Source organism: Salvelinus namaycush, unplaced genomic scaffold (genome assembly GCF_016432855.1).
Source record: "Salvelinus namaycush isolate Seneca unplaced genomic scaffold, SaNama_1.0 Scaffold1295, whole genome shotgun sequence".
NCBI lineage: Eukaryota > Metazoa > Chordata > Actinopteri > Salmoniformes > Salmonidae > Salvelinus > Salvelinus namaycush.
Window position 1 is genome coordinate 1 of NW_024058003.1, and position 12,789 is coordinate 12,789.

The 12,789-nt window shown below is 40.2% G+C and overlaps 1 protein-coding gene across 1 annotated transcript; it reads left to right on the top strand.

The window, feature by feature from the left end:
• The first annotated feature begins 6,085 nt into the window (after positions 1 to 6,085).
• LOC120036303 (ankyrin repeat domain-containing protein 1-like) lies at positions 6,086 to 9,982 on the top strand. Its single transcript, XM_038982775.1, has 7 exons — positions 6,086 to 6,244; positions 6,412 to 6,519; positions 6,733 to 6,831; positions 7,043 to 7,141; positions 7,329 to 7,427; positions 9,341 to 9,439; positions 9,664 to 9,982. The coding sequence occupies exons 1-7, from the start codon at positions 6,086 to 6,088 to the stop codon at positions 9,754 to 9,756; spliced, it is 756 nt and encodes a 251-aa protein (XP_038838703.1). The 3' UTR covers positions 9,757 to 9,982.
• Positions 9,983 to 12,789: the final 2,807 nt, after the last annotated feature.

A 12,789-nucleotide genomic window follows, 5' to 3' on the forward strand; every position in this document is an offset into this window, starting at 1 on the left:
GAACAGGAAGCATAGAAACGGCGCACATAGAACAGATCTACCGCTTCTTAGACTTGCTTTCAATGACAGATCTGTAAATCATATTTCTATGTGCATTTGGCTGCGTCGCCCAACAAGTTACAGCTTTAAACAAACTACTGTCATGCCATTTCACCCCCAAAAAATCGATGTACACATATAAAATAGATGATTTCCTTCAAGTAGATAGTTTTATTCTAGTTCTTCAGGCCGAGTAACGTTAATAAAGTTACTTTGTAGAAATTACTTTACCTCTTCAAGCTACTTCCTGAGATTTGATTGATGGAACAATCCAGCCAATGGCTGAAACAATAGCGGCTGTGGTTTTGGCTGATCAAAAGGTCCTGCCATCAAAGCTGCTCAAACCAGTTTTTTTACTTGCAAATCTCTTTCTACAAATTTACAATACTTTCTACAAGCTTACGAATCCAACGTGACAATAGTGACAGATTTTTGAGCATGCACAGATAAAAAAATCTCCAAGTGTATTTTATATTCACAGCAGAATATTAATTGTCGTAAATGGAGTTGTAATAATTCTGTAAAAAAATGATGCTTGCAAATCTTATTGAATGTATTCAAATGTCAAGTTACAAGTTTGTGACTGTTGTAAAAAATTTCACACGTCATGATACAAGCTTGCATAATTAAGTAACACATTTGTAAATCATACTTGCAACCACAAATCTCAATGTGCGACCACGGAAGAGTTTTGTCATCATTATCATACCATACAAACTGGTTGAATCAATGATGTTTCCACGTCATTTCAATAAAAAAATTAAAAATCTATGTTGAATCAATGGAAAAACTGATTGGATTTGCGAAAAGTCCTCAACTTCAAGGAATTTTGTTGATTTTCTGTGTTTCAGCTAACTTTTAAACTAAATCCAATGGCATGGTTGAATTTGTTCTTGATTTGACTTTGAATTCATGTTAGTTGACAACTCTGAATTCATGATAGTTGCCAAAACTAGATACTGAACTTGCGTAAGCATGGCATCAATCAATGCTCACAGAAATATGATACAATAATATACTAACGACAATACAATGTCCAACTGCACCGTATCATAAAAACTGATAAATACAGCTGCAGGATTTACACTGCTATTTTTAGAATCAACAAGATATATTTCAAGAACAGGAATCTCACACAAGCCTATTTTTAATTCAGAAATACTCCTATATCCCTCAGGACTTGACACTGTGACCTGCAGGCTACTGGAGCAGAGTCTTATCAAGTACAAAGGACATGGTGCAAACAACTACAGCTGCTCAGTGGTCATCCATTGAAACTCATTGTACCTTGTAGATAGGGCACAAAGACAAGGGTGATGAAACAAAAGAGGTTGTCTTGGTCATACCAATAGTTTGAAAGGCAATTAATACAGTACAATACAATCATTTTCTTTGTGTCAGCAGCATAATAATTTTCATGATCATGTTTGTGGTACTGATACTACTAGACTTAACCTGTGACACACACACATCCAGCCTCTTCTGTGGCCTTTTAAGGACAGGTAAAATGAGTGATGTTGGTAGCCTACTAAATGGATGTCTGAATGTCAGATCTAGCCTACAGTTCAAGCTGTGTTCTCTAAAAAAGGCAGCTGCTGACCATGCACATGCCTCCACATGCTTGTCATAACAGACCAACATTTATAGGGGCACCATTCAAAATAGTTTACCAGCAATAATGTTTTAATGTGTTACTCTGTAGTTATGAACATATACTTTGACATGAGTGATCCAAAAAATGCATAACTGACAGGCCTACTATGGAATTTACTTTTTTGGTAACATTTTGCATGAATTAAGCTACATAGTCTACATAGTTTATCTTTATAAAACAGTTATAACACAATTTGAAATTGCGAAATTGTTATATTGGTTCATGCCAAATAGTGACCTTATGACTGCACTGCTATTGATTATACCTATTATTGTTATTATTAATATTACTTGCTAGTAAGCCTATATACAGAATTATGTGAAGTGTTAAACATCCCCCTGAAAGAACCATGCATATATTAGGCATATTATATAGTAGCCTCGTCCAAATAACAAATTGTAAGTTCAATTATATATTTTTTTGTGGCACTTTTCCTTGTTGTCTTTAAATAGCAGCATATATGCGGTAAGGACCTCTCATCATGTACCTTTTTACCGTATGACCTTGTGCGTGTCGAACTCAAGCTGCATGTGTCAGTCAGCTGTTTATGGCAAGTGCGAGTGGGTATCACGAACGGAAGCGCATAGTTGAGCAGTTTTGTCACCGTCCGCGCAATAAATCTGCTCTGACTGACTAGCCATTAGGCAGGCATTCTGCGATGTCACCTTATCTATGTGGAGAGTGCAAATGATTGAAGGTGTCTAGCGGTTTAGGAATTACATTTTTACAAGCCAGCAATGGTGACATCAGCGCATACCACGGACGCATGCCAGGCGTGACCACTGATGAGACACCTTGGCTGGGGCTGCGCGAGATGGTAAAGGGTGAATAGCGGGAAACATGACCTCATTTCTGTTTTTTTGAGTTCCCAATCCCAAACTCGTAGGCTATATAAGAGATGATGGATCTCATCCTCACTCAGAACAGAATTGACACTGGCCACTTCGGGAGTTGAGACACTGGAATACTTTTTATCACACAGACAGACTAGACATGGGACTGCACAGCGTTGAAGAACTGGTAGGTTGTTTTTTGCATGTGTGATCGGGATTCACTCTGCCTAATCCATTATTTCCTCTGGGTTTGGGCATTCTAGATGTTGTTGCTGACAATATTAGTCTCTGATAGATAGACAGGGCCGGCTCCTGTCTGGCTCTCAATTTACTGTTGAGAGTTAGAATAGTAGAATATATAAGGTGCAAGTTCGAAATTTGGTTCTGCATCAGCAATTTTTATCTTGTTATGCCAGTCACTGCCAGTCACTCAATTAGCAATGTCAGCTAACAATTTTTAGATTGGTAAATTAGTCTAGGCAGCTATCTAAACTTGTAGTAATCATGGCTGAATAGCAATCGGGCATGCAGGGCACATGCCTAGAGGCCCTGTCCTCCAGGGGGCCCCCATACATTTTTTAAGTCATTCTCACTATGATATTATTAAAATGGTATAAATCATGGCAAAATGTGTAGAATTGCAAGAAATTAGCTGCAAAATGTCCCCAAAAATTATATATCTTTCCCATGGCAAAATTAGTAGAATCACATGATATTTCTTATAAAATTGCTGTGTAGAACTGCAGAGCACTAGCTTTACAACTGCAACATTTTCTCTACACCCCATGGCGAAATATGTAGAATTGCAGAAAATTTACTTTAACTGGCACCGGCGTTCCGCTAGCGGAACTCCTCCCACATTCCACTGAAAAGGCAGAGCGCGAAATTCAAAAGATATTTTTTAGAAATATTTAACTTTCACACATTAACAAGTCCAATACAGCAAATGAAAGATACACATCTTGTGAATCCAGTCAACATGTCCGATTTTTAAAATGTTTTACAGCGAAAACACCACATATATTTATGTTAGCTCACCACCAAATACAAAAAAGGACAGACATTTTTCACAGCACAGGTAGCATGCACAAAGCCAACCTAACTAACCAAGAACCAACCAAACTAACCAAGAAACAACTTAATCAGATGACAGTCTTATAACATGTTATACAATAAATCTATGTTTTGTTCGAAAAATGTGCATATTTGAGGTATAAATCAGTTTTACATTGCAGCTACCATCACAGCTACCGTCAGAAATAGAACCGAAGCAGCCAGAGTAATTACAGACACCAACGTCAAATACCTAAATACTCATCATAAAACATTTCTGAAAAATCGATGGTGTACAGCAAATTAAAGACAAACATCTTGTGAATCCAGCCAATATTTCCGATTTGTTAAGTGTTTTACAGCGAAAACACAATATAGCATTATATTAGCTTACTACAATAGCCTACCACACTACCGCATTCATTCATCAAGGCACGTTAGCGATAGCAATAGGCACGTTAGCGATAGGGAATAAACCAGCAAAAGATATTAATTTTCACTAACCTTCATAAACCTTCATCAGATGACAGTCCTATAACATCAGGTTATACATACACTTATGTTTTGTTCGAAAATGTGCATATTTAGAGCTGAAATAAGTGGTTATACATTGTGCTAACGTAGCATCTTTTTCCCACAACGTTCGGATATTTTTCTGACACTCACATATTCTGACCAAATAACTATTCATAAACATAACTAAAAAATACATGTTGTATAGGAAATGATAGATACACTAGTTCTTAATGCAATCGCCGTGTTAGAATTCTAAAAATAACTTCATTACGATATGCAGTTTACGTTATGGCGAGAGCGTGCCCAAAACCTGGCCGCAAACTACTAGTACAACATGTTCGACAGATATATGAAATAACATCATAAAATGGGTCCTACTTTTGATGATCTTTCATCAGAATGTTGTACAAGGGGTCCTTTGTCGGGAACAATCGTTGTTTGGTTTTAGAATGTCCTCTTCTCCAGTCAATTAGCACGGAAAGCTAGCAAAGTGGCGCGAAGCTCTCCTTCCTGAACAAAGGCACACAACGGAACACGCCTAACGTCCCGAATACATTTCAATAATCTAATAAAACTATATTGAAAAAACATACTTTACGATGATATTGTCACATGTATCAAATAAAATCAAAGCCGGAGATATTAGTCGTCCATAACGACAGCTTTACAGAAGGCAAAACCAGGTCCCTTCACGCGCTCTCCAGAAAACAGGAAACTGGTGACACGTCATGCCGAGAGCTTTTATTCGACCCCAGATCAAGTTATACACTCCATTTCTTCTCTCACTGCCTGTCGACATCTAGTGGAAGACGTATGAAGTGCATGTATACTGATATATATGAAGCCCATTTATAGGCAGGCCCTAGAACAGAGCATCGATTTCAGATTTTCCACTTCCTGTCAGGAAGTTTGCTGCAAAATGAGTTCTGTTTTACTCACAGATATAATTCAAACGGTTTTAGAAACTAGAGAGTGTTTTCTATCCAATAGTAATAATAACATGCATATTGTACGAGCAAGAATTGAGTACGAGGCCGTTTAAATTGGGCACGATTTTCCCCCAAAGTGAAAACAGCGCCCTCTGTCCTCAACAGGTTAAAACAAAAAAATCTCTCTGCTGTCAAGAGGGGAGCCACTAAAATATTTTGCCCGCAAGGTGGGGGGGGGGGGGGGGGGCAACCAAATCTCGCTTAGGGCCCCCAAAAGGCTAGAGCCGGCCCTGTAGGAGATCTTTCCTTTTGGTAATCTCCACTTTTTAATCTTTCCACACATTTTAGACTTGATTTTCCCTCACGAAAAATGTATCAATCCCCTACAAAAAATGTCCATTAATTATAATCCACATAATAATTCACATTTCCTGTTGCTGCAGGATAATTTTTCTGCTGTAGCAAATGTGCTCAAATTAAGATCCTACATCTATCTGTACATACAATTAACAAAACATGATGGTTTTCATTTGGTCCAAAATAATCCAGCAGTTGGTTGCCTGCCCAGTCATCTAATAGGGTTGGCTTTGATCAGTCTGTAAATGAGTTGGACATTAGACAACACACATTTCTCTATTAGCACCCCAATACTTCCTTCTTTGGTCCTTTATTAGGACAGAAGCATCTCACAGAGGGAAGGCTTTGTTTTGAATGGCTACCTGTCCTCCATTCTGTTTTTTCCTTTCTTGGAATAGAAAGTACTGCTTAGGTGGATGGCCATCTCATCTCCAATCTGTTTTCTCTCCCAGGTCACTGGTAAAAGGTGTGAGGGAAAGGAGGCAGGCCAGCACCTATCGGGGGCGTGTTCAGAGAGTGTGTACGAGGCAGCCATCAACCAGGAGAAACAGGATGGCCGGAGGTCACACAAAGACCTCATCCCAGAGGAGAATGAGAACAGCACTCATGAGGAGATCACAGTTGTCAATCTCAATGTGAGTTTTTAGCTCCTCATATGCTTAGTACTCAATTAGAAACACTGAACATTCTACTTGCCTTCCAAAATGTGGCCCAACATTCTGTACCGTATTCCTTTTCAGACCGACAAATCAGGCCGGCTGAAACTAGAGACCGTGGATGACCTTTTCAACATCCTGAAACTGAGGAAGAGGAGGAGGGAGAGGAAGGTGCAGAACAGGAAAGAACCTGAGCCAGAGATCATTGTACGTCCCGCCACTATTCACTCTACACAATCTTTCTCTCCTTCTTTCTTTAAAATTCCTCACCATAATCAAGAAGAGGGAATTCAATGTAGAAAGGCCAACAACGGATTAAAACAAGTCAAACGGCACTAAGCTAATGCAACATGTCTCTTTTCGTTGTCACACAGCCCGACACAGTCGATGAAGACACGTTCCTGAAAGCAGCTATGGAAAATAAACTGCCTGTGATTGAGAAGTACCTGTCAGATGGAGGTGACCCCAACGTCGGTGATCATGTGAGTACCGCATCATGTCTCTCTTATGATGACACATGGACAGCCATCTAAGTCAGTCTTTTGACATGCCAGAAGCTACATTGATTGAGATACAACATCTTGAGTTACAGACAGCCAAGGGCCATTATAGCACTAGTCTCACAATGCAACAGGACAAGTAACAGGAAGCCAAACGAATCTCACTTAACTCTGTCTGCCCTCCCTCTCTTACAGTTCCTAAGGACAGCACTACACAAAGCCTCATCCAAGGGCCATGTGGAGATTGTGAAGAGACTGCTGGAGGCTGGGGCTTCCATTGAGAAGAAAGACAGAGTAAGTTCTCTCTCTCTTTCTCTTAGTCACAAACTCAGATACTCACGCAGTCATGCAAGCATGCACGCACTATCACTCACTCACTCACTCAATCACTCAATCACTCAATCACTCATCAGAGCTCTAATTACATACAGTACATGGGAAATGGTTCAGAATGGCTGGGAACTGTCATCATCCTAACACTGTTTGTTTTGCCCACTCCCTCCAGTTGGATGCCACTTCAGTACACTGGGCCTGCAGGGGAGGCAGCCTGACTACTCTGGAGCTGCTTCTCAATGAAGGAGGGAAGTTCAACTCCAGAGACAAGGTACAACACTGAGACAGAGAGCCCTTAAACCCAATTTGTGATGCCCAACATCAAAAACATATAGGGTTTTACTTAGGGATATATACAGAACAGAGCCATATATAGAGCATATTAAACGGTATATGGATAGTTGAGCAGCCTGTGTTTGTGGTCTGACCCCCCCCCCCCCCTCTCTGTTTTCTCTCAGCTGCGCAGCACTCCTCTCCATGTGGCAGTGAGGACGGGACACAATGAATGTGCTGAGCACCTCATCCACTGTGGAGCAGACGTCAACGCTAAAGACAGAGTAAGACATACAAACCCTAATATGACAAATGAAAGCATGGAGCAAATCACAGAGAGGCTTCGCAAACCCACCAATTGTACTCCCGCTATCATCCAGAAGGTGAGATCAGTACAGGTGCATCAAAGCTGGGACCGAGAGACTGAAAAACAGCTTCTATCTCAAGGCCATCAGACTGTTAAATAGCCATCACTAGCCGGCTACCACTCGGCTACTCAACCCTGCACCTTAGAGGCTGCTGCCCTATGTACATAGACATGGAATCACGAGCCACTTTAATAATGTTTACATACCGCTTTACTCATGTATATACTGTATTCTATTCTACTGTATTTTAGTCAATGCCACTCCGACATTGCTCTTCCTAATATTTACATTACCGATCAAAAGTTTGGGGTCACTTAGAAATATCCTTGTTTTTGAAAGAAAAGCAATTTTTTGTCCATTAAAATAACATAAAATTGATCAGAAATACAGTGTAGACATTGTTAATGTTGGAAATGACTATTGTAGCTGGAAACAGCTGATTTTTAATGGAATATCTACATAGGCGCAGAGGCCCATTATCAGCAACCATCACTCCTGTGTTCAAATGGCACGTTGTGTTAGCTAATCGCCAGCAGCATACCACCCTGCATACCACTGCTGGCTTGCTTCTGAAGCTAAGCAGGGTTGGTCCTGGTCAGTCCCTGGATGGGAGACCAGGTGCTGCTGGAAGTGGTGTTGGAGGGCCAGTAGGAGGCACTCTTTCCTCTGGTCTAAACAAAGATCCCAATGCCCCAGGGCAGTGATTGGGGACACTGCTCTGTGTAGGGTGCCGTCTTTCGGATGGGACGTTAAACGGGTGTCCTGACTCTCTGAGGTCATTAAAGATCCCATGGCACTTATCGTAAGAGTAGGGGTGTTAACCCCGGTGTCCTGGCTAAATTCCCAATCTGGCCCTCAACCATCACGGTCACCTAATAATCCCCAGTTTACAATTGGCTCATTCATCCCCTTTGTCTCCTCTCCCCTGTAACTATTCCCCAGGTCGTTGCTGCAAATGAGAACGTGTTCTCAGTCAACTTACCTGGTAAAATAACGGTAAAATAAAAAAATAAAATAAATAAAAAAAATAATCCAAGTTTATCATTTTAAAAGGCTAATTGATCATTAGAAAACCCTTTTGCAATTATGTTAGCACAGCTGAAAACTGTTGTCCTGATTAAAGAAGCAATAAAACTGGCCTTCTTTAGACTAGTTGAGTATCTGGAGCATCAGCATTTGTGCGTTCGATTACAGGCTCAAAATGTCCAGAAACAAATACATTTCTTCTGAAACTCGTCAGTCTATTCTTGTTCTGAGAAATTAAGGCTATTCCATGCGAGAAAATTGCCAAGAAACTAAAGATCTCGTACAATGCTGTGTACTACTCCCTTCACAGAACAGCACAAACTGGGTCTAACCAGAATAGAAAGAGGAGTGGGAGGCCCCGGGGCACAACTGAGCAAGAGGACAAGTACATTAGAGTGTCTAGTTAGAGAAACAGACGCCTCACAAGTCCTCAACTGGCAGCTTCATTAAATAGTACCCACAAAACACCAGTCTCAACGTCAACAGTAAAGAGGCGACTCCGGGATGCTGGCCTTCTAGGCAGAGTTCCTCTGTCCAGTGTCTGTGTTCTTTTGCCCATCTTAATCTTTTCTTTTTATTGGCCAGTCTGAGATATGGCTTTTTCTTTGCAACTCTGCCTAGAAGGCCAGCATCCTGGAGTCGCCTCTTCACTGTTGACGGTGAGACTGTTGTTTTGCGGGTACCATTTAATGAGGCTGCTAAATATGTGTATGTGACCAATACATTTTGATTTGATTTGATTTGCACTATTGTATAGTATGGTTGTGTATTGCGTTGTTAATAGCTACTTTGTTTATGACCAGGATGGAGACACACCCATGCACGATGCTGTGAGGATAAACCGATTCAAAATGATCAGGCTGCTGCTGATGTATGGAGCCAGTCTTAAAACTAAGAACAGTGTAAGTACTCCATAATCATCCAACATGTCTGTCCTCATACAATTTTGGCCCATCTTTTCACATTTATTCAGTATATTCCAGTGACGTCGGTATGATTGTTACTGGCTATTGTGTGAGCATAGCGCCATTTACAGTCCATTTGAATATTGATGTTTGATACAGTAAGGTGATCTATTTTACAAATGCTTAGTTAATTTGAATGTTTGTGTTTTTTCCCCTTGCAGGAAGGCAAGTCCCCTAGTGAGAATCTTCTGGCATGGCAGAGTGGTGCTAAAAACCTCCTGTGTAACATCAACAATGACAAACCTGTTAAATAGAACAATGACTTCTCAAGGTCTTGGGGAGATCTATGGCTATTGAAATCCATCCATTTATTCAGATTGTCATTGATAACTGATACTGATAGAATTGTTGAATGACGATATTGCTGGCCAATGTTAGGGCTGTAGCTTCCATGCATTTTGATGTTGTGTTGAAGTTGGCTATTGAGATTCTGGGGAGATTTATGTGATTGTTGGTTTTTATTATATATATTTTTTTCACCTTTATTTAACCAGGTAGGGCAGTTGAGAACAAGTTCTCATTTACAACTGCGACCTGGCGAAGATAAAGCAAAGCAAAAACAACAACACAGAGTTACACATAAACAAACGTACAGTCAATAACACGATAGAAAAATCTATGTACAGTGTGTGCAAATGTAGAAGAGTGGGGAGGTAAGGCAATAAATAGGCTATAGAGGCAAAATAATTACAATTTAGCATTAACACTGGAGTGATGATGATGTGCAAGTAGAGATACTGGGGTGCCAAAGAGCAAGAGGATAAGTAACAATATGGGGATGAGGTAGTTGGGTGTGCTATTTACAGATTTACAGATTGACTGTGTACAGGTACAGTGATCAATAAGCTGCTCTGACAGCTGATGCTTAAAGTTAAAGAGGGAGATATAAGACTCCAGCTTCAGGGATTTTTGCAATTCGTTCCAGTCATTGGCAGCAGAGAACTGGAAGGAAAGGCGGCCAAAGGAAGTGTTGGCTTTGGGGATGACCAGTGAAATATACCTGCTGGAGCGCATGCTACGGGTGGGTGTTGCTATGGTGACCAGTGAGCTTAGATAAGGCGGGGCTTTACCTAGCATAGACTTATAGATGATCTGGAGCCAGTGGGTTTGGCGACGAATATGTAGTGAGGGCCAGCCAACGAGAGCATACAGGTCGCAGTGGTGGGCAGTATATGGGGCTTTGGTGACAAAACGGATGGTACTGTGATAGACTACATCCCGTTTGCTGAGTAGAGTGTTGGAGGCTATTTTGTAAATGACATCGCCGAAGTCAAGGATCGGTAGGATAGTCAGTTTTACGAGGGTATGTTTGGCAGCATGAGTGAAGGAGGCTTTGTTGCGAAATAGGAAGCTGATTCTAGATTTAATTTTGGATTGTAGATGCTTAATGTGAGTCTGGAAGGAGAGTTTACAGTCTTACCAGACACCTAGGTATTTGTAATTGTCCACATATTCTAAGTCAGAACTGTCCAGAGTAGTGATGCTAGTCAGGCGGGAGGCTGCTTGCAGCAATCGGTTGAAGACCATGCACTTAGTTTTACTTGCATTTAAAAGCAGTTGGAGGCCTCGGAAGGAGTGTTGTATGGCATTGAAGCTCGTTTGGAGGTTTGTTAGCACAGTGTCCAGAGAAGGGCCAGATGTATACAGAATTGTGTCGTCTGCGTAGAGGTGGATCAGAGAATCACCAGCAGCAAGAGCAAGACAAATGCAATGGCATGATACTGTGGGATTTTACAAGGTGATATGTTACTGGAAAACTTACAGTACAACTGTATGCTCAAAAGAGTTTTAACAAAAAATGTGTTTTAACCAAAACTAGTTTCTGGTTACATTCACCTGTTTCAGTCTAAACACACAGACAGAAGTGATAGTAGTGAGCTGGAATGGAAAGTTGTTGTTGGTTTAGAGAATGTTTTAAATAGGAAATCATTTGAGTGATATTTATTTTTATTTTTTAGAAGAGACTAGAATTCAAAGCGTCAAGAGACCTCACTGAGTTTTGTATTTATTGTAAAGTTAATCTGTATATTATGCTTGTTATTTATTGTTTGTTTAAGTCAATAAACCAATCTGATATTTTCAAATACTTATTTTGTGATCCATTGTAAATGTTTTTGTTATTTGAGTCTCTGTAAACAAACAGTGTAGCCTATAGCGTCAAAATATTATGGGTGGTCCTTGCATTCATAATTTCTCTGAATTTAAGATTGGACCAGTTTACCTTGGCTTTCTCCAGCCCCATCCCTCAGCTTTATAGCAAATCAAGTGAAGGGGCTGCTGTTTGGCTGACCAATTCAGGATTGTGGTTTTAAAAACAGACAAAGGAAGATCTGTGTTGAAGCAGAGATCATAATAAATCATAGAGATGTGGGCATATGGATAATATCCAAGGCAGAGTACAAGAGGAACCAGGAGATGAGAAAGTTTGCAGATGACCCCGAGCCACACATCAAACAGCAAACCCAATTGGTAAAATAACTTCCTGTACAAATGACCCTTAGATAAGAGCTGCTTTACCCTCTACAGTGTCTAAAGAAGCCCCTCTGTGTGTAACCCTGGTGGAAACCCTGTAGGCCCAGCTCAGTGAGAAGGAACAGGACCTACTGAAATGGAAGAAGGAGCGAGATACCCTGGTGGAAACCCTGACGGCCCAGCTCAGTACCTCCTTTTCAAAGGATAAAGCTAAGAACATGAACAATTTCATAGTTAAGGACACTATAACAATATGGAAGAAAATGAAACTTACTCTACAAGAACCAATATCACTCCCTTAAAACACAACCTTGTGGAATAATCCTTGGATAGCTTTTCAGAATTCACTGATAAACTGGTCCACATGGAAAACTAAAGGCATAAGAAACCGTAAATGACTTGGTAACATGAAATGCATTTGTTTCCATGAGAGAATTCAAAAGTAATTTTGGACTCACCAAAGTAGATAGTTTCAAATATATGCAATTTTAAAGGTACATATCACAAAATTTCGATTAGAAATCTGTTGGACATCAGAGCAACCTTGAGGGCATCTTATTTGAGTCAGATAAGGATGTTCATATGATAGGGAAGATATACAAAACCTTGCAGAGAGCCTATCCAACTGACATTCTCCTAGAAAAAAATATAAACTATTGGAACTTAGACTTAAAAATAACTCATGTTGGCACAAGATGGAGGGAAAGTTGGAGCATAACTAACGAAATTACAGTTAACGAAAATGTACACTTAATCCAGTATAAACTACTGTATATAATGAATTATACAAGAGACAAAATACAGCACAATGGCAG

Coding starts and splice junctions, on each gene's coding strand:
- LOC120036303 (XM_038982775.1), top strand. CDS start 6,086: ATGTGGCCCAACATTCTGTACCGTATTCCTTTTCAGACCGACAAATCA. Junction 6,832..7,042: donor CCATTGAGAAGAAAGACAGA/GTAAGTTCTCTC, acceptor CACTCCCTCCAG/TTGGATGCCACTTCAGTACA. Junction 9,440..9,663: donor GTCTTAAAACTAAGAACAGT/GTAAGTACTCCA, acceptor TTCCCCTTGCAG/GAAGGCAAGTCCCCTAGTGA.